This window comes from Mirounga angustirostris, unplaced genomic scaffold, assembly GCF_029215605.1.
Source record: "Mirounga angustirostris isolate CCGP_5_RB_7025 unplaced genomic scaffold, mMirAng1.0.hap1 SCAF_5, whole genome shotgun sequence".
Classification (NCBI taxonomy): Eukaryota; Metazoa; Chordata; class Mammalia; order Carnivora; family Phocidae; genus Mirounga; species Mirounga angustirostris.
In genome coordinates, this window is record NW_026991713.1 from 107,567,168 (window position 1) to 107,592,070 (window position 24,903).

A 24,903-nucleotide genomic window follows, 5' to 3' on the forward strand; every position below is an offset into this window, starting at 1 on the left:
AAGTCCAGCCCCAGACTTGTGCTCAGTTCTTATCTTTTCCCTTGGAGATGATGACACTTCTGGGAATGGGAGGCAATGGGGGAGATTTTGGTGGCGGGGTGTCAGGGGGGTTCAAGATGACAGGAATTTTGAAGAATCTCTTTGGAAACTTGAGAAAGAGTCAATTAGAGATGAACATACAAGCTGCTTGAGGTAGGAAGTTCTAGCTGAGAGTATTAGTAAGTCTAGTCAGCATGGGACTGTGACCATAGCCAGCAATGTTAAAGGACTGGGAATAGAAAAGCAATTTTTTGATTAATTTGGTGGTGGGGATTGGCGAGACAGACATGACAGAAAGTCAGGAAAGGCACACTGAAGGCATGGGGAAGATGCTGCTGGAGCATTGCCCAGGCCGGGTAGGGTGGTGAGTACAGGTCAAGGAAACATTACCCCAGTTGCCTGGGAGGATGCCAGAAGGGTTGGCGGTCTAGGGGTTAGAAAGCCTAGGGGGCTGTGGTCAAAACAGTATATTTTTTAGAGTCTAGGATCTTGGAGGTGGGACAGTTCTGGATGATTTGAGGTCAAAGGTATGCCATCCATGTGAGTTCTGAAGTAGACGAGAGCTTAAGGTCCAAAAAGTTAATGAGTTCGGTTCAAAGTGCTGGGATTATAATTACACTAGATATTTGGGAAAGGGCATGTACCCAACTGACCCAGAACTGAGAGGTTGGTTATTTTGCAGGGAAGCAGAGATAAAGGTAGGAATGTAGTTGGAGGCTTCAAAGCTAGATTAGAAGTTTGAAGAAAGATGGTATCAGGACAGAGCATAGGCCCACTGGCCAGGTGACCTGGCTCTTCAGGCCTATCTTCTTATGTTGTAAACCAAGAGAGTTAGACTAGATGGTTGAGTGTCAGTTATTAAATCCTTTGTTAAAATGAAAATTTAAGAGGAAGCTGAGTGCATAAGGCAAAGTAGATATAAGCAAATCTCCAAGTGTGGTCCACGGACCAGCACCTTGAACCGTCACATTCTTGGGTCCTGCCTCAGACCTACTGGATCTGAACCTCTCTGGGTGGGACCCAGGAATCTAATATTTTAACAAGCCCTTGAGGGGTCATTCTGAAGCCTGTTCAACTTGGAGAAGCACTGCACTACAACTTAAATCATCTCTGAGGTCCTTTTTTGTCCTAAAATCCAACACCCTCAATATACTCTGTACAAGGCCAGAAACCTATAAACGTTTTGATCATGGGGTTTAGTGATCAAACTGGAGTCTGTGGAAGATCATTTTGAGAAAGAAGAAGGAAAAATAGGAGAAGTGGTGCTAGTTTGAAGGGCTTTACCTCAGTTCAAGTGAGGAAGGTGGAGCAAGCCTTAAAGAGGGCAATCGGCAATATGAGACCAACATCCAAGAGTAAAAAGTCCTTGTGAAATCAATCCTAGCCTTACTTTGGGAGATTATAAAACAAGTTCAGCAAATATAATATCTAAGAAAATCTCTAATTGTGTTTCTGCAACAATATTACTATTAATGGTATTGTTTTTCTAAAACATTTATTTTTTAGATGATCAAGTAAATTGAGTCATTCCCAGGTAGCAACATGACAGAATTATGTTAATTTATTTATATTGTTTGGCATAATTGACTCAGTCTCTTCCTACCAGGTTTCCTAAAGCAGGGTTCTTTTTTTTTTTTTAATTAAGTTTTATTTTAATTCCTGTATTAGTCACACAGTGTTATGTTAGTTTCAGGTGTACAATATAGTGATTCAACACTTTCATGTAACACCAGGTGCTCATCACAACAGGTGCACTCCTTAATCCCCATCACCTATTTTACCCATCCCCCCACCCACCTCCTCTCTGATAACCACCAGTTTGTTCTCTTAGTTAAGAGTCTGTTTCTTGGTTTGTCTCTCTCTCTTTTTTCCTTTGCTCATTTGTTTTGTTTCTTAAATTCCACATATGAGTGAAATCGTATGATATTTATCTTTCTTTGACTTATTTCACTTAGCATTATACTCTAGCTCCATTCATGTCATTGCAAATGGCAAGATTTCATGCCTTGTTATGGCTGAGTAATATTCCATTGTGTGTATCCCACCTCTTCTTTATCCATTCATCTATCAGCAGACAGTTGGGCTGCTTCCATAATTTGGCTATTGTAAATAATGCTGCAATAAACACTGGGGTGCATGTATCCCTTTGAATTAGTGTTTTTGTATTCTTTGGGTGACTATCAACTAATGTGATTACTGGATGGTAAGGTAGTTCTATTTTTAACTTTTTGAGGAACCTCCATACTGTTTTCCACAGTGGCTACACCAGTTTGCACTCCCACCAACAGTGCACGAGAGCTCCTTTTTCCCCACATCCTCACCAACACTTGTTTCTTATATTGTTGATTTTAGCCATTCTGACAGGTGTGAGATGATATGTCATTGTAGTTTTGATTTGCATTTCCCTAATAATGAGTGATGCTGAGCATCTTTTCATATGTCTGTTGGCCATCTGGATGTCTTCTTTGGAGAAATGGCTGTTCAGGTCTTCTGCCCATTTTTTAATTGGATTATTTGTTTTGGGGATGTTGAGTTGTATCAGTTCTTTATATATTTTGGATACCAACCCTTTATCGGATATGTCATTTGCGAATATCTTCACCCATTTGGTAGGCTACCTTTTAGTTTTGTTGATTGTTTCCTTGGCTGTGCAAAAGCTTTTTATTTTGATAAAAGAGTTTTTATAGTCCCAATACTTTATTTTTGCTTTTATTTCGCTTGCCTCAGGAGACAGATCTAGAAATATGTTGCTATGGCCAATGTCAGAGAAATTACTGCCTGTGCTCTCTTTTAGGATTTTTATGGTTTCAGGTCTCACATTTCGGTCTTTAATCCATTTTGAGTTTATTTTTGTGTATGGTGAAAGAAAGTGGTCCAGTTTCATTCTTTTTTTTTTTTTTTTAAAGATTTTATTTATTTATTTGAGAGACAGAGAGAGTGAGCATGAGCAGGGGGAGGGGCAGAGGGACAGGGAGAAGCAGACTCCCCGCTGAGCAGGGCCTGAGATCAGGACCTGAGGTGAAGGCAGACGCTTAACTGACTGAGCCACCCAGGCATCCCTCCAGTTTCATTCTTTTGCATGTGGCTGTCCGGTTTAGCCAACACCATTTGTTGAAGAGACAGTCTTTTTCACCACTAGGTACTCTTTCCTGCTTCAATGAAGATTAACTACCACGTAACAGTGAATTCATTTCTGGGTTTTCCATTCTGTTCTGTTATCTGTGTGTCTGTGTTTGTGCCAGTAACAGACTGTCTTGATGATGACAGCTTTGTAATATAAGTTGATGTCTGCAATTTTGATACCTTCAGTTTTACTTTTGCTTTTTCAGGGTTGCTGTCTCTATTTGGGCTCTTTTGTGGTTCCATACAAATTTTAGGATTGTTTGTTCTAGTTCTGTGAAAAAAATGCTGTTGGTATTTTGGTAGGGATTGCACTAAATGTGTAGATTGCTTTGGGTAGTATGGACATTTTAACAATATTTGTTCTTCCGATCCATGAGCATGGAATGTCGTTACATTTCTTTGTGTCTTCTTTAATTTCTTTCATCAACAATTTATAGTTTTGGAATACAGATCTTTCACCTCTTTGGTTAATTAAGCTTATTCCTGAATATTTCATTGTTTTTGGTGCAATTGTAAATGGGATTGTTCTCTTATTTTCTCTTTCTGCTGCTTTTTTATTAGTGTATAGAAGTGCAACAGATTTCTGTACATTGATTTTGTATCCTGTGACTTTTACTGAATTCATTTATCAGTTCTCATGGTTTTTTGGTGGAGTCTTTTGGGTTTTCTATATATATAGTGTCATGTCACCTGGAAATAGTGGAAGTTTTACTTCTTCCTTACCAACCTGGGATGCCTTTTATTTCTTTTTGTTGTCTGATTGCGGTGGCTAGGACTTCCAGCACTATGCTGAATAAAAGTGGTGAGAGTGGACATCCCTGTCTTGTTCCTGACCTTAGGGGAAAAGCTCTCAGTTTTTCACCATTGAGGATGATGTTCTCTGTGGGTTTTTCATAGATGGCATTTATTATGTTGAGGTATGTTCCCTCTAGGCCTACTTTGTTGAGGGTTTTTATCATGAATGGATGTTGTACTTTGTCAGATGCTTTTTTTCTGCATCTATCGAAATGATCATATGGTTTTTACCCTTTCTCTTATTGATGTGATGTATCATGTCAATTGATTTGAAGCAGGATTCTTTTTTAAGGTGTGGTAAACATCCTTAGCTATGTATATTTCACAGAAAGGCTGAAAAAAGGAAAGAATACAGTGGCCACCTAAAGGAAAAAACCAACCCTATATGAAAATGGTTCTCAAACACAGAGTTCTAACCTTGCAAGAGCCTGCATGGGTTTCTCAGTCCCCATACCACACTGTGAGGAGCAGCGGAATGCCGACTTACTTTTCTTGGGAATGTGGATTTCAAACCACAAACCAGCGTATTTGCAACATTACTGTTTAATTAATTATTTAATTGATCAAATGTATTGAGTGCTTATTACTATGTTCCAGTCAGTGTGTTTGGTGCTGGAGGACAAAGACGGGAAGGAAAGACTACCCTTAGAACTCTACAGTCGAGCCGATCCAAAGGAAAAGAATATTTTGTACAGTTTATGATACAGGTGTGCATGGAGTATTATGCACAGAGGAACCATGGCCAAATCAGTGTGGGTGGTTAGGAAAGGCTTGAAAGAAGACCTCAGTGTTCGCCTTGGAAGCACGTGTGCCGAAATTGGAACGATACAGAGATTAGTACAGCCCCTGCACATGGATGACATGCAAATGCAGGAAGTGTTCCACATTGAAAAAAAGAGAAAGAAAAGAAAGAACACCTCATTGAAGTTAAAATATATTTTAAATACATAACTTTGAGAAAGAGAAAAACATGTATTTGGGAACTAAGATTGATTGGACTTTTTCTGGCTGGTGACGTTGTACCCACATGCAGAATGTCCAAGTTTGTTTGAGGCTAACTGAGCATTTCCTACATCATAGCTGTGGATGTTTTTCACTGGGAGATGTGGAGATGATTTGATACCCATTTTGGTTCCTTTATAAGGATTTTTTTCTTAATGGAGGTGGGGAATATGTTGGCATTCATTTCTATTTATCTACTTGATACAGTCATGTTAGGAAAAATGTTTGAAAAAATCTTACACATCCAGAAATTCACCTACTGAAGGTCATAGGCCAAATTATTGTATATCAAAATGCTGTAGCAACTTTAGACTGACCACTTGGCTTGTATTATCATTTCCTGTAATGAGTGAGTGGGGAATTATTTGGATGACAAGCTGATTACTGTAGGAATGGAATAATTTCCTAAATTGTGGGTCAGAAGTCAGACCTTTTTCTTTTTCTTTTTCTTTTTAATTTTCAAACAATTGGGATCTTGCTGTGTACTCTCCTTTCTACTGATCATATAAATGAGCTTAAAGTGACTGTAATTCTCCTTAGTGTATTAATTTTCATACCAATTCTCATTGTTGCCTTAATAAGAGCTGCTCAGTTGTTCAAAATGTAGCTGGGTCTATTGTTTTTATTATGTGTTTTACAAAATGAGCTTTGAGTGTCTTAGAGTCTTTTTTTTTTTTTCTTTTCCTGTATGTACTCTGACCTCGAAAGGTCACTGTGTTTGGAAAGGATGAGAATGTGATCTCACCCATTGGAACAGTTTGTAATCATTTTGGTTTTAAGGAACCACAAACTCATCTTCAAACTGTGTGTCCATCTTAGTCCATAGTAGTTGAAATTGCCATGCTTGTTGGAAATGCCACACACAAAGTGCAACCAGATGTATCATATAGAAAAAGATCCAAGCCAATTACTTTACATACAGAGAGCGATGCTGCAGAAAATTCATCCAAGTAGCCCTTTTCAATTCATCCATTTTCAAAATGTTCTCCCTAAACTCTAGTAGTGTGGAATGCACCTGTTCCTGGGCTTTTGTTCAAAATAATGTTTAGACCTGAGGGAGCTGATTTGTGGCACAAAAGGTCTTTAGATGAGCAGAGGCCCAGAAAATTTCCTTAGCTCCATAATTAAAGTGAATTCTCTCCCCAGTTTGGTAAGAGAAGAAGAAGAAGAAGGAGAAAAAGCAACTTCTTCCCCCGTGTCGTGCCAGGTGCAACATAAATAAAGCAGCAAGTTGTTTTAAATCTTTCTTAAGATAATGGAAAAATAGCTGAGGTTAGGGTTATTATCACAGGGCTCAGATATGGACAGGACTTAGTGTTGCTTTTAAGAGAATTAAATTGCAGGCTGCAGACATAAGTACAGTATGCTGTTAAAACTTTGCAGATACCTGAATGTTGCCCACAAGGAGACTTGCTGGCTGAGGCGGTTGATAGATGGGATAATGGAACCTTTAATAGCTATATTGCTAAATCCTTTCCATCCTGGGTTGGTAGTGACTGAAAGTAGGTTAGTCCTTCAGATGGAAAATTGATCCTCTGCGATGTGAATACCCTCTTCTCCCCCAAGCTTTCTTCCTAGCTGTCTTTAAACAACAACAACAACAAAATCTGTCCTTTTCTCCATTTTTCTGTCTTGGACTTTTAATGGCTCCTCTTCCCTTTTTAATTAGCAAGCCAGTCTGCAGTACACAGCCACCCCGCACCCCAAGAATGCCTTCCCTGTACCTGGGGAATTTGAGCAAATTATGCTTTTTTTTTTTTTTTTTCATCTTTCTTAAGACTTCAAGGGTATCTGCTGTGATTTCCTTATAATGGGGCCCCATGCCTTGACTCGACAAATGCCTTCTTGGTTGATAGCCTTGCAGTTCACATTGGGTGGAAAACACCTCCCTTGGAAGTTGACCTGGAGAAAGCCATTCCTGCAGCAAAGGGGGGCCCTTTACTCATGGCCAAAGCCTCCGTGCTGCTGCAAAGTAGACCCCTTTCTTGTAGCCCCAGGACCCGTCCCCCCAGCCAAGGGCTCCATGACCGGTGGGCCATGCCACCCACAGAGGTGTCAGGTAGTAGAAATGAGTGAAGCTGCTTTGGATCATCATCAGCACCTGACAGTAGAGAGCTGGCTTCTTTTGTAGAGCCAGCCTCTATTTTCAACCTACCTGCTGTTTAAGGAGGGGGGGAAATAGATCCAGTCACTGGTTGGGAAAGAGGAGATAGAGACAAACAGTGTGTAAAAATCAAACATGTATTTATAAAAACTTTATGAGGGAAACTGGTATCCTCTGCAGATTTTTCAAGCATTACTCACATCATCAGTAGCAATTAAGCTTTTCAACATTCAGAACCCGCAAGAGTTCGATCGATAGTTGTGAAAGTATCTTGGGTGATGGGGTAGAGGGGCAGGGCTGTGAAGGCAGGATCGATAGACAAAAGTTAACTTTGTCTTGATTAAAAGTTTCCAATGAGTCTGCTACAGAAAATAATTACCAAGATTAGCAGTTGCCACATGCACTCGTATATTAAGCTCTAAAAGTCTTACAATATTGCCTAGTTCTAATTGGCACTGAAACATTGTATGGTGTGTATTTATTTTTGTTCTTTCTTTAGTCTATGAACTGTTAACAGTTTTGGTTTTGTGTTTTTATTTTTTGTATTGTTTAGTTTTACTTTGGAAGAAGAAGAATGATTTTGTTTAACTGAGAAAAATGCTTAGTTAATGACTTAATGTAATAAAAACTCTGTGTAGAAGGTATTTTTGATATTTTGTTTTACACTAGTAAATGATAGCCAAATTGTGTAGCTTTTCCAAACTTTATATGGTTGTTGGTACGGTATAAATAGTATCTCTCTATAATCACGATAAAGACCAGCACTTTGCAACTCACTTCCGAAAGTAACATAGTTTTCACTGTGGTTTCAAACATGAGCCATGAAGAGATTCACCTATCGTGGCCCTCCAGTGTACTGTGCAATAGATAACCATGTGTTCATTTCTGTTTACAATCTCTACATTATTATGGCCTTGGCAACCTTGGCTATTTTTTTACTTGAAAGGTCACTGCTTGTCACAAATTTCCTCACAAACAAGGCCAGGTTATTTGTAATTTGCACTCTTAAAAACAGAGCTATTGCCTTATCGTCTGGCAAATCTCCAGAATTATTACAACTATAATTTACCCGTGTGTTTCCCTGTATACATGTTACTTTGTTGTTGTGGTTGTTGATACTGTTTTATTTGAAAACCTGCCTTCTCTCTGGGGTTACATAATTTGTAACCTTTCTTCATTTCCTTATTTTTGTGATTTTGGACTCCAGAAAAATTATTCTATATCTGCCAGAGAGATGGAAACCACAGAATTTAAAAGTCAGGATTGTCCATGATAATACTGTTCCTGAATTTACATTTTTATGCGATCATCGTTGAAATCATGAATTAGGTTATTTTTGATTCGGGCCAAGTACGAAACTTGCCAGGATGAATTTACCTAGTTTTTGCTCTGGGCTGCTCATGTATACAATCTTCCTGGAAATCTGCGGCTCAGTAACGTTTCATCTTAAAGACAAAGGTGATTCTTTTTAAGAACCTACCCGTTTGTATGCTTTAAAAAGAGAAATGGAATAAAATATTCATGGTAAGGCTAAGGTTTATATTTCATCGTAGTGGGCAGACTAATATGACATGTATCAGTTTGCTGATACCAAACTCATTCACTCACGTTAAATTTTCCGATCCCGTGTGATGATAATTTTATTATTGGAGTTCATCAAGATCGAGCTAGATGCTCGCCACTGATAAGGTTTGAGATGAACAGTGTCAGAAACCAAACACTGGAGGAAACAAAAGCCCTTCAACAACTTCTTTTTTTTCTGTCAGAATCAGATTTTCAGGCCTCTGGGAGAAACAACTTAAAAATACACCTGAAATTTCTACAAGACCTTGCATTTTCTTTTCACATCTCCACAAGCAGTGTGTCACAGAACAGCATGAGCTTAAAAAGCTGGTTACTAAATCCTACTGCAGCATGCCAGATCTTTCAAGACCGCTTGACACATGTATATAGCTTATACTGAGTGAAAAGGAAAGGGAAATGTGGTTCTTTTTTGAGGGTGTAAAGGCAATTGTGTAGTATTTTCTTGCTTTGCTTTCCCTCTGTCCAGTGGCTTCTCTCAAGCTTCCCATGCCTCACCATGAACAATAGAACCGCTCAGTTCTCATTTTGGCCAGCCTCATCGAGTGTAATGGAAGAAAATGTCTGTCTTCTTTAATGGAGTAGATGAACAATTGGTTGATGCTTTGTTTGCATAAGCAGAACTCACTCAGCAAAGTGTTCTCCTTGCTGAAGGCACCACTCATGTGTTATTTGAACGGTGTTGTGGAGCGGGTCTCAGAACACACATTTGTTCCAGTGAGTGTGGTTATAAACATCCACTAGTAGAGACTGGGGTATTGTAAAGCCTAATCTCTTCACATATTATTTTTGTAACGGGATATTTTTAATATGCTCACTGACTATGCCCATATGCTTTGAAATTTTTGTCCCATATATTGCCTTATTATTGCTTACCAACAAATAAAAGAACGCTGGCCAGGCAGAAAGAGAACAATAGGCGATGCTTGCTTTCTGTTCACACAAAAGCCAACCACAGGAGCCGCTCCTTAAGTAGCAAGCCCACGTGTTATCTTACAACTCTCTGAACGAATGCGAAGACTCTGTTATTTTAGGAAATTAGTATCGAGTCAAAGTCTGCCATTGGTTTTCAACTCTCAAAGAAAATCGATAGCTTGTTTTTAAGAGACATTCTTCACGCAGAATATGCCTGTTGCACAATGTTGCATAACACAGAGGGGAACAGAGGTCTGCCAGTGCCAAGATGGATTACTTAGTGAATGCTACCGATGCTAAGATCAACCACTGTTGAGTGTTTTGTAAAGTTAGAGGCATCGTTGTCTATTTTGAGCAGAGCTACCTTCATTTTAAAAGGGCAGATCTAGAAGGTAAGGTAAGCTAAAAACTGTCAGTGAGAAGCTGAAGCATCCACAGGGGCTTGATCCGCACAGCACACCATACGCTGCCAATATCTGATTTTGCTGAGAGGCAGCAATCAGCAGATGACCTGCTGACCAGTGTATTTAGCCAGAGGGAGTGAAAGTTTCTCCATAGAATATAATTAACCCAGGTAAAAAAAAAATGCCATTTCCTAATAAGTAAGGCAACATGTATTATCTCATAACCCATTCAAGTAGCTATTAGCTTTTGGGTTTGTTCTTTTGATGAGCGTTTCCGTTCCCATGTGGCCGCCATCTGTGGGTTGGAGGAGACCTGTCCGTGGCTAGCAGTGCCTGGTTTCAGCCGATTTCCATTCAAAATTTAACTGTCATCCTTTAATAAAAGGGGAATCAGCTATATGGTAGTCTATTGCTAGACTAAAATATGTAACTGCTGAAAAAAATTCACCAGTACAGCCAACTTTCAAGGACTTTCCCACTTTTGTGAATTATTGTAGCAAATCTTGATTGACTGACTTATTTTTGGCCTTGGCTTCTTCTGGTCTGCTGAGCAGCCTCGCTCCCCTATGTTTGCTGGACAGACAAGGGATACAAAGCGGTATGTAATGCTGGTATTTACCAAACCTCATTAGGAAGACGAGAAAAGTTGACCTCTCAATTTCAGACCGTCCTCAAGCCATAATCAAAATTTAAGATGCTTGAGGATTTGGGGCTCAGAAGAGCAAGGGGAGTGATACCTCTTTATTCACACTCGAGCACATGGCAGTGGACTTTTGGGAAAAGTCGCAGCCTCTGTAACGTGCTTCGGAGTCGATCCTTAAGCATGGAAATTGGGTCAACCCGGCACGCGCTCTCCATGCTTCCTCTCTTGCTAACCGTTTCGCATTTCCGTCCTTCAGCCAAACTCCAGAGCGGCGGCGCAGAGCGGCCGGCACTCGGTGTCCGTGGAGGTGCAGATGCAGCGCCAGCGGCAGGAGGAGCGCGAAGGTTTCCAGCAGGCGCAGCGCCAGTACAGCTCCCTGCCCCGGTACGGACGGAGCCCGGGCTGAGAGCGCGGCCTCCCACTCCTTTGGCAAGCCCCTCCCCGCAACACCGCCCCGGCTTCTCCCGCTCACCCACGGCAGCCCTTCGGGAAGCCGCCGCCGGCCGGGTGGGGGAGGCATTGCTCAGCCCGCGTGGCCCTCTTACCGTGTGGCAAGACGACTGGGAAGGGAGGCGCTGCAGGAGATGCCAGGACTTTTACCCCAGAGCTCCCCAGCTGAGAGCAAGATGATCGGATGCAGGAGTACTGGGCTGAGGGGTCACACCTGGGATCGGTATTCGTTCTGCTACTTCCCAGGGGAGTCGTGGACCAGATGGTTTCTTCCTCTGAAAAATGGAAAGCTCACTCTTACTTTGCCTGGCTGCTAGGCTAAGTAGCCTGTCGGGTACTGTGTAGATCTAGGGCTCTATGAAAGGGGTGGGGGGGGGGTGCATGCCCATGGTTTCGGCTCAGGTGGGATCTCTCTTACTCTCCTGCCATCCTTGCTTTTGCTGGGTGCTGGTCCTCAGAGTCCCAGGGATGCCCACCTCATTAGCTGACAAGCCGGAAGGGTCTATCAGCTGGGCTCCCCCTGTGGATTCTCTGCCCCAGGGCTGGAGAGTGCTCAGGTGACTGAGCCCTAATACACTGAAATGATAGCCATTTTTCCATCTAAGTATTTCCTCCATGCACAGTAAGGAATAACAGTATTTAAAAAACATTCATCTTCCCAAACTTCCCACGAGGCACTCCTATAATCACAATTATTACAGGCATTTGTTCTATTTCAAAACCAGGTGACAAAAACATTTTGCATGTGAAAGAAAATACACTTACCATGTTTGTATCAGGTGGATCACTTGGAATGCGAGCAGAGCAGTGTGGGGGGTAGCAAGTGCTTATCACTGTCAGCTTGACTGACCGACATAAAAGTAGTCTTGATTTGCTTCTCATTTTTATTAATGATGAGTCCCCTTTAAATGTTAAATAATCACTATAATAACCATGAGGAACTTGGCTTCATTGTTGTAGATCAGACAAGGGAATGAGGATATGAATGAAAATCTGTACCAGGCTGAGTACCGTTATTATAGTCATTGTAATCGTAGTATTACTAGTATTGTAGTATTGTTCATTCAGTTGTTCTTTTTTAATCTATAAAGCTGTATCTCCTTAGAAAACTAAATTATTTTTTCTTTTACATGGGAGAATTGCTTTTTCTTTTAAATGGGAGGATATTTATTTAGCCTACTCTAGGTAAGTTTGAGTCTGGACGGGGCCTTGGAAATCAGGTTGTCCTACAAGAGCAGCTCAGTGAAATTAGGTCCCTTGCCCCAAGGTCTCACAGCTAGTACGTAATTCTGCCAACATTCAAACCCAAACCTGCCCATGTCCTAAATCCTAATTTCATAAGGCTCATTGCTACCAAAGGTTTTGGTTTCCAAGTCTGGAATTTTAACGGGTGTAGGTGTAAAGGTTCTCTCTGTGCTCTACTGCCCTTAGCATTTGGAAGAAGGCCACTGTATGAATCGGCTCAATGCATCAAATGTGAAACAGTTCAAGGATTCTACATAAAGGTTCTTCTGTGTCAAAGCCCTACCCGCCCACCTGTGTGGCTTGCTTTCCATCAGAAAGATGAGTGCGACCCTGTGGATCAGTTGACCTGCCTGGTGGTCAGTAGCACATTGCGGTCCATGGGAACAGCATTGCCTGTGCAGGGGCTGCGATCTGATTTTATTGGCAAATGGTTTGGCTTCATAAATGTTTGTTGTGTTTGAGAGTATAGGAGATGAAGGAGAAATATCAGAAAGCGTAATGTAAGGGCTGGGGTGAGCCGGGAAATGCACGGGGCTGAGGAAAGGAAGTGGGAGAGATGGTGGCCAAGCGCCTGGAAGGACACACGGTGGAAGAAGAGCCTGTTGGGTCCCTGTCCTGGGCAAGAGGACAAAGACGGATGGGGTGCTTCTTCCGACTTTCTCCTGGTTGTGCTCACAGGTAGCCCACTACTCCAGACTGAGCCTCTGCTCTCTTCCCCACCTCCTGGTCCTCTGAGCTGCCTTCCTTGCTGTCCCTCTCCCTTCTGAAGCGCCTGGCAGAAGGATCTGATTCACAAAGAGGGCTGCTGCTGGTACCTCTGCTGGCGGTTAACAAAAACCCCCTCTGTGTTCACCAAAGCCCCCTTATGACCAGGCACTGTATTCTGTGTCAGTATGAGAAAAGCAGAAATTCCAAAAAGAACGAGTTGCAGTTTCAGGCAGGAGGGCTGGTAGGCCTCTTACAGCCTGTACTCCTCTGTCAGAGAAGTTTCTCGATGGGAGTGGCTATTGTGAGGAAGATTCAGGAATGTAGAACCTTGCCCCCAGCTTGGATCCCTGGAGGGTGGTGCCACTTGACAAAGGCTGTGTGCAGAGATCTGGAGGAAGGTAAAGAAACCAAACAGGAGCTCAGAGGGAGACTGCAACAACCTCCATGGGCTTGAGTCAAACCCACATTTCTGACATGTGAGATTCCTCAAAGACACTTGACCTCTGCCTTTCGGATGTTGACAATTAGCAGAGTTTCATCTAAACAAGTTGGTGTGGGATTTGATACCAAAAAGACTTCACACACAGCAGAAGTTCTCTTGCAAAGTGGAGCATAAAATAAAACGGTCATTCTTTCTATCAGTAGCACTAGGTAAGGTGGTTTGAATTAGAGGGATGTATATAAGCTGGAGTGGTTTGTAAATTCTAACTGTAAATAACAAACCTCTAGACAGAATTCAAGTTACATTTTGAAATGTCAGTAAGAAACTAGTCAGGTAGTAACACGTGTTTGGAAGGAAAGACCTGAGTGGACCCACACACACCTAATTCTCAATCAGACGAGAATTTCTTTTTTTAATTTTTTTATTCCTAAATTAGTTCTTTTGTTTTCTTTTTTGCTTTCTTTTTTTAATCCTTTTGACACTTCTAGATTAGTTTCTTAGTGTTCAAAAGGCAACTCTAAAACTGAGTAGAGGTATGTTCAGTTATAGTCATGGATAGGAAGACTTATTTAAGCTCCTTTATTAAATATATATATTTTTCTTTTCCTGCTGTCCCTCCATTTGCTCTTCATCTTTCCTTCTCCCATGGCTTCACATCTGTTGGTGGCTGACTTCCCTGCTCTGCACACCTCACTTCCCTTCTGTGTTCCACACCCAGACGTGGTGTCCCCACCAGGCCCATTTATTATGTCTCTAAGCTGCTTGTCAACGTGTCAGCCTTGGTCTTTATACCGTTCTTCATCTTTCTATGTCCTCCTCACCGCAGTGTCACCTCAGTGACTAAATGGCTTTCCTAAGGCATTGGGTCTTTGGTGTAAGCCCTCTAGAGGATGGTGGTCTTCAGGCCATATTGAAAGTGATTGTAATCTGTCTACTTGGTCCTGAGCCTAGTGTAGAAAACTCTCATTGTCTGCTGTTTTCTCGAGTTTCTCTATAAGCTGCGCATTTCTCGTCCTCTCCTTAATCAAGGGCTTATTGATACCACTGGTTTCCTTACCAAGGAAGCATGCGTGCGTGTGTGCGCGCGCACGTGTGCATGTATCTGTGCGTATGTATTTTCTTTTTTTTTTTTTTAAGATTTTATTTATTTATTTGAGACAGAGAGCATGAGAGGGAGGAGGGTCAGAGGGAGAAGCAGACTCCTTGCCGAGCAGGGAGCCCGATGCGGGACTCGATCCCGGGACTCCAGGATCATGACCTGAGCCGAAGGCAGTCGCTTAACCAACTGAGCCATCCAGGCGCCCTGTGCATATGTATTTTCCCCACATATCTTACTTCATACCTCAGGCAGGTCTGCTTTCTTCCTTCTGGCCCGCCTAATTTGAAGAATATTTTAGCTACAAGAAATTCTTTCTCTCACATCATCATCATTTCTATCCCTAACAGACCTTTAGTGACTTCTCAGTGTATTTAAATAAAAGACTCTGTCTTCCTGAAATGATTCAGAATTCAACTTCTGGTGCCCGAGTGCCATAGAGCGAAGCCTCGGGCTTTATAGAGTCGGGGGTTGGGGGGATGGAGAGGGTTAGTGGATCTCAGTAGGCTAAGGATGAAAAAGAGGTGACATTTCTGCGGCCTACTTCTGGTTATCTTTAAATTGGTAACTAACCCATGAAGGAATTCCACTTTTGTTGCTGGAAGATCGGTAACAAGTTCGTTGTTTTAATTAAACTTTCATGATTAATGTCAAATCCCTGGTTTCATGCTGGCACTTCCCATCATTCATGTCCCTGGGCAGATTAATTTATGACTTTTTAAGTGAAGATAATCAGTGCTTTAGGCAAATAAACTATTCCATCAAATCTAAGAATTCTTGCCTGGGCTGATGGTACAAACGGTCCAATTCCCATTAAAAGAGAGCCAGATAGAGATACTGAGGACTGCTCAATTAATCATAGTCATATCCAGAGATGATGGTGGACATTAGTTCATTCTCCTTATTGAAAATATCCCCAGCTGCATTTTAGGCCATGTGGAAAATGGGCAGATTTCATCCCAAACCATATTGATGGCACTTCTGAATGTTCAAAAATGCAAATTGCTCCATCCCCGTGGGAGCCCCATGGCTGCCTAGACCTTATTTTCCCTTCACACGAGTCTTCCTGAACATTCCGTCATGTCGTGTGTGTTGATGTGAAAGGCTGAGCAATACATACTGTCGCCAAATGATTTTCTTATTGATAAATGGAGCAATATATTTTGTTTTATTACCCAATTCTCTCTTCCATTTTTAAGGCGAAAAATTAGGACATGTCTTCTTTTGTGGCACAAAATTGTCTTACTTTATCATAGCCAATCTTATTGTAAATTCATAAAAGCATCTAGAGACTTGATAGTAAATTAAAGATGTTTCAAAACAATAATGTTTCCTGAAAATGATGTGCAACTTTATTGCAGAAGTGATAAGACTTTGAAATTTCTGTATGACTCTGATTTATTTCCCTATCCCGGGGTGACAGAAAGCGAGTGAAATAGGTGATTCCAGCCTTCGGTGAGGGTATGGTGTATAGGAAAATAGTGCTTACTCTCCAGCCTTCCAGGTTTTACCAGTGTGATGGGCATGTTTTCTGAAGAGTGTCAGTTGCTGACATATACATCTTGAAAGCTGGGGCTTTAAGGGACTGCCTGTTGCCTGTTTAATCATATAGGGCGTCTAGACTTAAATCTTTCATAACTGAACCCATACTGTAATCCATTATAGTCACTTCGTATTAGCTCGAGTCTCGGGCATTATGGAGGCAGCTGTGTAAAATATTTGTTTTGCTTGTTTAGGATTGAATTGTAACGTTCTAAAACGAGCAATTATGGCTGGGGTAGAAGCTGCCAGATCTCTAATACTCCCATACAGCGTCTTGCCAACGTGTCTAAATGGGAGGAGATACGGTTACCCTAAGCAGAACAATACGGTTACCCTAAGCAGAACAAGCAGTGCCTACCCAGACACAGTCGGAGGACCCTTCCGCTGGATGCCGCCGAATCCCTTAGCTCTCTCTCCCGTCTTGCCATTGTTTGTCGGGGACAGTCCTGTTTTAACCCTCCGGGGCCCCGATCACTGTGGCTGATGCACAGTTGCAGCATGGCCCCATTGGTTGAGAGATTCAAATGCATATTCTACTTCTCCCGCCTCTCACCCCCCACCCCACCCCCAGCCCTCTCCCTCCTCTCTTCCTGTCTCTCTCTCCCCTTCTCCCAACGCTCATACACTAATCTTTGGGATTTGCTTTCTAGGCAAAGCAGGAAAAACGCCAGCTCTGTGTCCCAGGATTCCTGGGAGCAGAACTACCCCCCTGGGGAAGGTTTCCAGAGTGCCAAGGAGAACCCCAGGTACTCCAGCTACCAAGGCTCCAGGAACGGCTACCTGGGTGGGCACGGCTTCAATGCCAGGGTGATGCTGGAGACCCAGGAGCTCCTTCGCCAGGAGCAGAGGAGGAAAGAGCAGCAGATGAAGAAGCAGCCCCCTCCTCCGGAGGGGCTCAACAACTATGACTCATACAAGAAAGTCCAAGACCCCAGTTACACCCCGCCCAAGGGGCCCTTCCGGCAGGATGTGCCCCCCTCCCCTTCTCAGGTCGCCAGGCTGAACAGACTCCAGACTCCTGAGAAAGGGAAACCCTTCTATTCCTGAGCAGGAGAAGAGTGGAGGCTTCATGTCATGCAATAAAGGACATTTTCTTATGAAGACTTGTATTTTGGGAGTTTTTTTAAAACCTCGATGGTACTATGGAATAATATTTCTGTTGTTGGTATCAGTGCCTTTAAGCAGTATGGGCAAAGAAATGGAAGGCCTTAATGTCTTTGCCACTATGTCTCAAGTGTCTGTTTCATGGAAGGATTTCCCGCCATCCGACAATCATCTGTTCAAGGCATTCATGTGCTCTGCATCTCTCTGAAGTTCCAGGACTGTGGGCCCCCGCCCCCCACCGTGAGCTGTCCGTGGTTTTGTGTTACAGCCCCCGACAATTTGTGGTGACAAATTACCTTGAAGTTGAGGGTGATACTGATCCCTCTTTTTCCCCTTTTCAGTTTTCTTTCATGTGAGGCGACGTCCCAATCTGGTGGATCCAAGCGGGTGACAGACCCCAGAAATTGGGGCCTTATGGTACTTCACAGCACAGTCATTTATAGTACTTTGTAATCAGCATGGTTTTCCCTGTTCTCTCTCAGCTCCTCACCACAGGAAAGTTCCTTCATCCCCTGAAAGAAGCTAAGCCATATCCAACGCTGTCTGGTTATCATGGGGTTCCTTTTGCAACTGCCTTATAACTCAACATTACCAATAAAGTGATCATTCTAGTCCATGTTTATAAATACACTTGTTCAGTCATGTTCCTGACACGTGTGTTGAGTCAGCACAGCGCTGTGTGGGGAGCGTGGGGGAGGGAGTGATTCCCGGTCAGGGAACGATGGAGCCTGCCCACCGGCCCTGTGTGTATCGTGATGTGGGAGGTGGGAGCTAAGAAAAGAATTCTCCCAGGATGAGCTTCTGGCCCACAACATCCCAGTAATTATTTTAATTAGTTTTCGTTTGACAGGTTGGCAGGAAGGGCATAGAGTGGGACAAAGATAAATCAGACAGTTGTTTTGGGATTCTCAAGACTCATCTGCTCTCTACAGTTTTTAAAGTCAGTTGGAAATGACATTTTGTCTAGTGCACCCACATGCTGTATGTCTGCCTGGTGATGCCATCCGTGCTCCGAAGTAATTCTGCCCCAAAACAAACAAGTCAAATAGGGAAAAGCTCTTCTCTCACACAGCGAACATTCTGGTGTCCCCAGACAATAGTAACAAAAGCTTGCTCTCGTGTCAATACTGTAAGGTGTGTGTGGGTCACAAGGACCTCAGATGCTCCCGTGTTTTCGGTGGTCGGTCTGAACGTTGCGTGTAAACCATGGCTGGGTTGCTAAAGTGCCTGCACATCCCGATGTGAGAAAAGCTTGAGATGAAAGCTCAGCATACCATGTATTAACAAAAAAGAAAAGAAAACAAACAAACAAAAAAGACAAGTACTGATATGCCTATATATATATATTTTTTTTTTCTGGCACATTGTATTTTTATGTCCACTTGTTTTTAGAAAATATGTCAAGTGTCCACACGTACCTATTGTCTCTTTTGCATTTCTGTGTAACGGTTCTATGTGTTCCTAATGTGTGGCGATACTCAACGGTGTTACCTATGTCAGCACGGTGACCTTGGATGACAGTGGCTCTTTCTCACAGCCTTCCCTGAGCTGTGAGAAACAGCTTTCCCTGTACATATGAGACTTCTAATAAAAGGCATATTTCTTCCTGTTCTTTGTGGCGTCTGTAGTATTCCTGTGGAAACTCCTTGCTGGGTGGTTTGTGTGGGTTTTTTAAAGTGTATTAGCAGATGTGATTTTTTTTTCGTATTTAGAAAAAGTTGAAAGTTTCCTTCTATCTGTCTGTGTGCAGACGTGGAGGTGGGTGATTGACTGCTTACTTGAACACCTGAGGAGAGATGGGGAAGGAAAGAAAGAGGGACCTTCTTAATGAGTTTACTGGAAGACCCAGGCTGCCAAAAGGAGCCCAGGGAGTTCAGAATTGAAGGAGCCAATACTCTAGAGCTACATAAGAGAAAAATTGTACAGAGAGCCACATCATATTCCCATTATTGTCCTTTGCTCCCTCTGGATCACTTCAGCAAGCCAAGCGTTTTGAGGGAGTCCCAGCCTTGCATACTGTGAGCCCGGAGAAAGGTCCAGATTCTTTTCTGCTTCCAAAACCAACCAGTTCTTATTTCCCAAATTATAAAATAAGGCTTTGCTATTTCTTTTGGATTCATTAACCTGTGTGGGGGGCTCTGAAGGCACAGAGGGCACCACGTCCCTCTGTACATCTCGTGCACAGATAGCCACGCGGCCCCCACCCAGAGGGCAAGCTTTGCCCACATCTGTTGAAAATGCCCTCCGTGTGGAGTGCCTGCATCAGCTGGTTGTCATAGCAGCCTTCAGCCTGTCACTAAATCCTATTCTGTCACCTCAGGATTAGTAACGAGAGGTGTAGAGCAAGCCAAGAAAATAACACATCTTGGGTTCTTATATGCGTGCAAGGTGTGGGAAAGTAGCAAAGAGAAGATGGACAGATTTGTTAATTTTCCTACTGACCAGGAGGCCCTTTGCAAATGCCAAAACTCGCAGGTTGTTTGTCTCAACTGACAGTGAGAGGTGGAACAGGAGAGGTAATATTGAATGTTGTGGGGACCCAAATCACAAAGGGATTTGCAGATTAAAACTGACAATTTGAGCCACACTGATAGGAGAAGTAGGACTCGAAATGAGTCAGCACAGAAGTGGGAATATGCCCTACCAGCAGTCTTGTCTACATGACTACCCTCTGGCTCCAGAGCACTTTCCAAGGACTCTCTGGGATCACAGGAAAAGTGTATCCATAGCAAGAGCCAGGCCGGGTGTGGTCAGCAGGTGCACTGGACTCTGCTCCCTCTGGTAGGAGTCCCAATCCATGCAAGGGGGCAGGCGACCCCACCATGGCCTGCACTCGGGTGAGGATAGAAGTGGAGTGAGTCAGCTGTCCCTTAGAAAAGATGGTCCCACAGTCACATTATCACCACTCTTGGTCCCTTAAGACTCTAGAAAATCTACAAATATAAATTATCAAATAATATCATATAAGGTATCTGTATCGTATGTAAGTTAAACACCACCACTGTCTCTTCTCCCTGTGGCTGGTTAGACCAGAGATAGCTCAGATGTCAAAGCATCCCATGGTTGACAGGGCTCTCCCCCTGATAGGAAGGAAAGTGGGACCTTGGCTTCTCACTTCTCCTGCCAAAGAAGTCAAATATATCAAATCAGAGACCACAAACCAAATGAATTTTCTGTTTCTTTGTGTGGAGGTAATTGATTTACTGCAACCCCATGTTGAGGAAGGGCAGCAAATAAGCAAACAGACCACTTTGCCAGCAGTGAGCTTCGAGATCATGTGCCCACGTGAGTCTGAAAACAAGGCCAGTGGTAAGAGACCAGGCTCCTCTGTCCACATCATTGCTCGTGATTTGCCCAAGTACGGCCACCATCTTCCAGACTGCTCCCCTTTCTCCAATAGTTTTTCTCAGAAAGTACACATTTCCACGTATATCGTGGAACAGGCATACATAGCATGTGCAAAATGCACATGTAATTCTATATTTGTCTCTATTAGTCTGGTTAGTTTAATGTGTTTCTTATTTCATCCCGTGAGTCCTTGACACACACACAGGTCTTGCCCTAGTTGAAATCAACCCATGATGAGGCAGAGAGTACTTTGTTTCTGGTTTTGGTTGCTCGTCATGGAAGAATAAGGCAGTAAGGTCCAACTAACTACCTCTGAGTATATTCCATCCTGGAGGGCTTCCTTGGGTAACACAGTGTGCCAGGAATTTCAATGTCTATGTAACTCAGTTCTTTCTTCTTCTCCTTCTCCTTCTCCTTCTCTTCTTCTTCTTCTTCTTCTTCTTCTTCTTCTTCTTCTTCTTCTTCTTCTTCTTCTTCTTTCTTCTTCCTCTTCTTCTTCTTCTTCTTCTTCTTCTTCTTCTTCTTCTTCTTCTTCTTCTTCTTCTTCTTCTTCTTTCTTCTTCCTCTTCTTTTTTTTTTTAACAAAGATTACTCCACTGATGACATGTCAAATAAGGAGATAATCTTCCTTTCTTACTTTAGAGACAGGATATCATCTTAATAAGGCAGCTAATAAGAACGTTCACAGGTCAGAAGTGCGAGTGACAGGTGATTTAACGGGAAACCCCCTTCAGCTCTGAGTAATGACGAGATCACAGAGCTGGCTGAGGTAAATTGACTTTTCTTTTAAATGTATGGAGGATGAAGGTTGTAATTCTGAGCATAAGGTTTTCTTTTCTTTTTCTTTTTTTTTTTAACAAGAAACCGGTATTTTACATTAGATCTCATGGGGAAGAGGGAAGAGTGTCCTTGCACTCCACATAGAAGGGACTTATTTCCCATTAGATGGGTTCTTTTCTCCAAAATTCACCATCTTCCCAGCCAGCACTCGTCTCCCCTGATCTTCCTCTTCCTCCAGCTTCCACATCCGATGCAGCCAAGAACAAAATATATGGGTGTCCTTTGTCCATACTTGTTGTTTCTTTGGGTTAAACCCCATAGAACAGAATTTCATTTTTAAAGGATTCCATTATGAGTCCTTTAAGATCAAGCATCCTTTGCTAAAGACAGGTTGTTGTTGTTGTTTTTTTTCCTTTCTGAATTCAGATTTAAGTGATTGGTTTTTGTTTTCTGACTTTGAATTTTTTAAAGCAAATCCTATGCGCACTGGCCCATCACTGCCCAGATAGGTCTGTTCCATACTGGATGCAGGAGAAAAGTACAAGAAATAAGGGTGAAGCTCTCCCACAGTGAGTCTGAACAATTACTTATCTTTCATCCTCAGTGCTTATTTGCTCACAGGATCAATTAAATGTGTGAAAAACACGTTTTTCTGAATTGCTCAACTAACTGCTGAGTCACCTCACACTGTTGTTGGCTTAGAAATGCCATTTGGAGTTTGTTCCCAGACAGTGCGGATGTCTCATGATGATCCGACGCTCTTCCCCGGGGTGTCATCAGCCTCGGCGGATCAACGGCGGGAAGGGGGTACGGGTGGCAGGAACCCTTCTCCTGTCTCCGAAGGCAAGTTTGCCATTTGCTAGAAGGCTCCTCCTGAAGCTGAAGTTTGGCTTCCATGAGGGATTTTATGATGCAAATATTTTAAGTACAACTTTGAAGATTTTGCCATTAAAAACAGTCTCCATGGCTCAGGGCCCAGCCGACTGCAAACTACAAGGGGGAAAAGTGCCATATATTGCTGGCAAGTGACAGGAAGGAAAACAACACAAATTTCTAAACCAATCGTGACCTTGGCTAATGATCTGGTTTCAGGGTTCAGTTCATATCTGACTTGCTTTTATTCAGCTCTAGCTGTCAGTGGCAACATACTTATCACAGTTGTTTATATTGGGATGAAATGGGTGAAAACATTAACCTAAGGACCTGGAGACGGGTCAGATTAGGGCTCGCCAATGAATGCGGGGTATTTTGGAATAATGCGAACCTTTGAACTTGCCTTGTGAAGCCTCAAAGTGAATTTGCCCTACACATGCCCCAACCTTCAACTCCATTTCCAAACTTTCCTTCCTTTTATCTGTTTGGCCTGACTCCCATCTGAGCCCAAGGAGCCTCTGCTCTGGTCCAGGCAACCCAAGCATTTCTACAAAATCTGAAGCTGCAATCAGCATATGTAGGCTGCCCCTGGCTCCCACTCTGTTTGCTTGATTTAGTCATGTAGCCCTTTACAATGTGCACAACATTCTCATCTTTTCTCTTTGAGCCTCCAAACCCCATGAAGCAGGTTAGAGAAGCGAAAGTCCAATTTTACACATGAGGAAATCGAGCCTCCCCAAGTCTGTGCTTAGCAGCAGTGAGCAGCTCCATCAGAACACAAAACCCATTGTCCTGACTGCAGCCAGCTTTGCGGTGTAAAGTTTTTATCAAAAGAGAAGCTTTTTGTTTTTAACAATATTAAGTTCCTTACTTGATGATAACTCATGGATTGGGTAAAGAAACACAACATAATGTCCAAGGAGTTATGAAGTTAGCAATGCCTTAAAATAAATTTTATTAATCACAATACCATTTACATACACTTGAAAATCACAAATGCATATATTACCTATTATAAATATATACATTATGTGATTCAAATATAATGGCTTGTTCACACTTTAGGCCCAGTGTTTATGAATTTCAAATACCTATTGAAATAGACAATGCCAGGTTTCCATGTGAGTTTGCAGACCCCACCGGGTCCCTTGTTGATAACCACTGTTCCATGCTTTGGATCCTTTTCTTCACTATTTAAATCTCTTTGACTGGAAGGTATTCATGTCTAAGCCAGGTTTTCACGTTCAGAAGAGTCACATGAGATTGAAGACAGTGGAAATTAAAAAATATATATATTAGATGAGTAGGATCTGAAACATGAGGAAAATAAGGGGCAATAGAACAGAGAGTGGCCACAACAAAAAACCAATCCTCGCGGCCGGATTTCTGAAGCAGATACAGAAGAGACCCCAACTCCCGTAACAAAATAGACAAGATGGCTGGGAGATTGTGAAACAATCACAATTTGCATTAAATCATCAGCTGTTTTCAGCACAGATGGGAAAAGCCTGTTATGAAACGTTGTAAGACATTTGCAGCGGGTTTCAAGCTGGACATGCATTAAAAACATTCTTAAGCTTTTCTCATTGGGAATAAAAATGTAAATCACTTTTAGTGATGATTTTTTCTTTACATATCATTATTCTTTGTATTTTATTTTATTTTTGGTAAGGAGACGACATAGTAATAGCCAAGGGGAAATGATCCATTTCTAGAGTGGGATAGATAAAATTTATCTTCAAAGAGGCAGAATATTAATTATGCATTGAAAGAAACTTCTAGCTCTGAAATATTCCCAGTGAAACGAGCGGCTTATTTCACTCAAGACCCTAATCAAACCCAGTGCAGTGTCTCAGAGAGAAAGTGGGGGCCGTTCCTGCGAAGCTTCAGAGTAGTGGGCTGAGTGTGGGCAGCTCCCAGGACCAGCCCTGCCCGGGGCGCTCCTGGGGTTCCGCCAGGAGGGTCATGTCTACCCTCGGTTCCTTGCTCCTTTAAATGAACTGCAGGCCTGTGAGGCCGGAGCCAGTAGCTGGTGCTCCAGGCCCCTCTCCTCTGATCCCGTGTCCCTAGAGAAGAGACATAGACAGCCACAGACTCAGTGTCTGGAAGAACTGGCTGGCCTAAGGAAACGAGTTTCCAATAACTAATCCAGCTGAACCAGGCACTTCCCTTGGCTCCGGCTCTCCTTCCCGTAAGCCAGGAAATGTTCTCTCCATTCGGTAGGGGATGGCTCCTCAGGGACTTCTAATCTCTGATTGGTTACTTCATATACTATGCTAGTATCTTTCGGTCCTTTTAGGTGTTCCCTCTGGATTAATTGAAAATCATGCATATCCTGTTTGTGTGATTTGTTCAAGGTAATTGTAAGGCCACGGAGAGGCCAATATTGATTTTTAAGGAAGATGCCACTTTATATGGACTGAAATGTACAATGTAGAATGTGGAGTTGGTTTAGGAAAGATAATTATCTCATATTCATTCATTCATTCATATATAGCTCGTGCTATATGCCAAGTGCTGTGCTAGATGCTGAGAATACACCAGAGAATGTTACAGTCATATTGTAGTGGGGGAAGAGCTCTGTAACAGTCACAGGGTGATACTTGGCAGGAAGAAAATAAAGGGGGATTATGGAATAGAAAATGAAAAGGAGCGAGTAGACAGAGATCTCAGTTGAGCGGAAATCTGAGGAAGTAAGGGAACCACGTG

General features: G+C 42.6%; 1 protein-coding gene and 1 non-coding gene across 16 annotated transcripts in view; both read left to right on the forward strand.

Moving 5' to 3' along the window:
* PARD3 (par-3 family cell polarity regulator) overlaps window positions 1-18,802 on the forward strand; it is a 665,712-nt gene extending 646,910 nt beyond the window's left edge. For all 15 annotated transcript variants that reach the window (XM_045874201.3, XM_045874191.3, XM_045874200.3 and 12 more), the window contains 2 exons: window positions 10,863-10,990; window positions 16,740-18,802. In XM_045874201.3, coding sequence (XP_045730157.1) covers window positions 10,863-10,990; window positions 16,740-17,136 — 525 coding nt within the window. In that variant the 3' untranslated portion in view covers window positions 17,137-18,802. The remainder of the gene's footprint in view (window positions 1-10,862; window positions 10,991-16,739) is intronic.
* On the forward strand, window positions 4,745-4,848 carry LOC123845102 (U6 spliceosomal RNA). Its single transcript, XR_006790946.1, has one exon. It is a non-coding gene; the product is annotated as a U6 spliceosomal RNA (small nuclear RNA).
* Window positions 18,803-24,903: the final 6,101 nt, after the last annotated feature.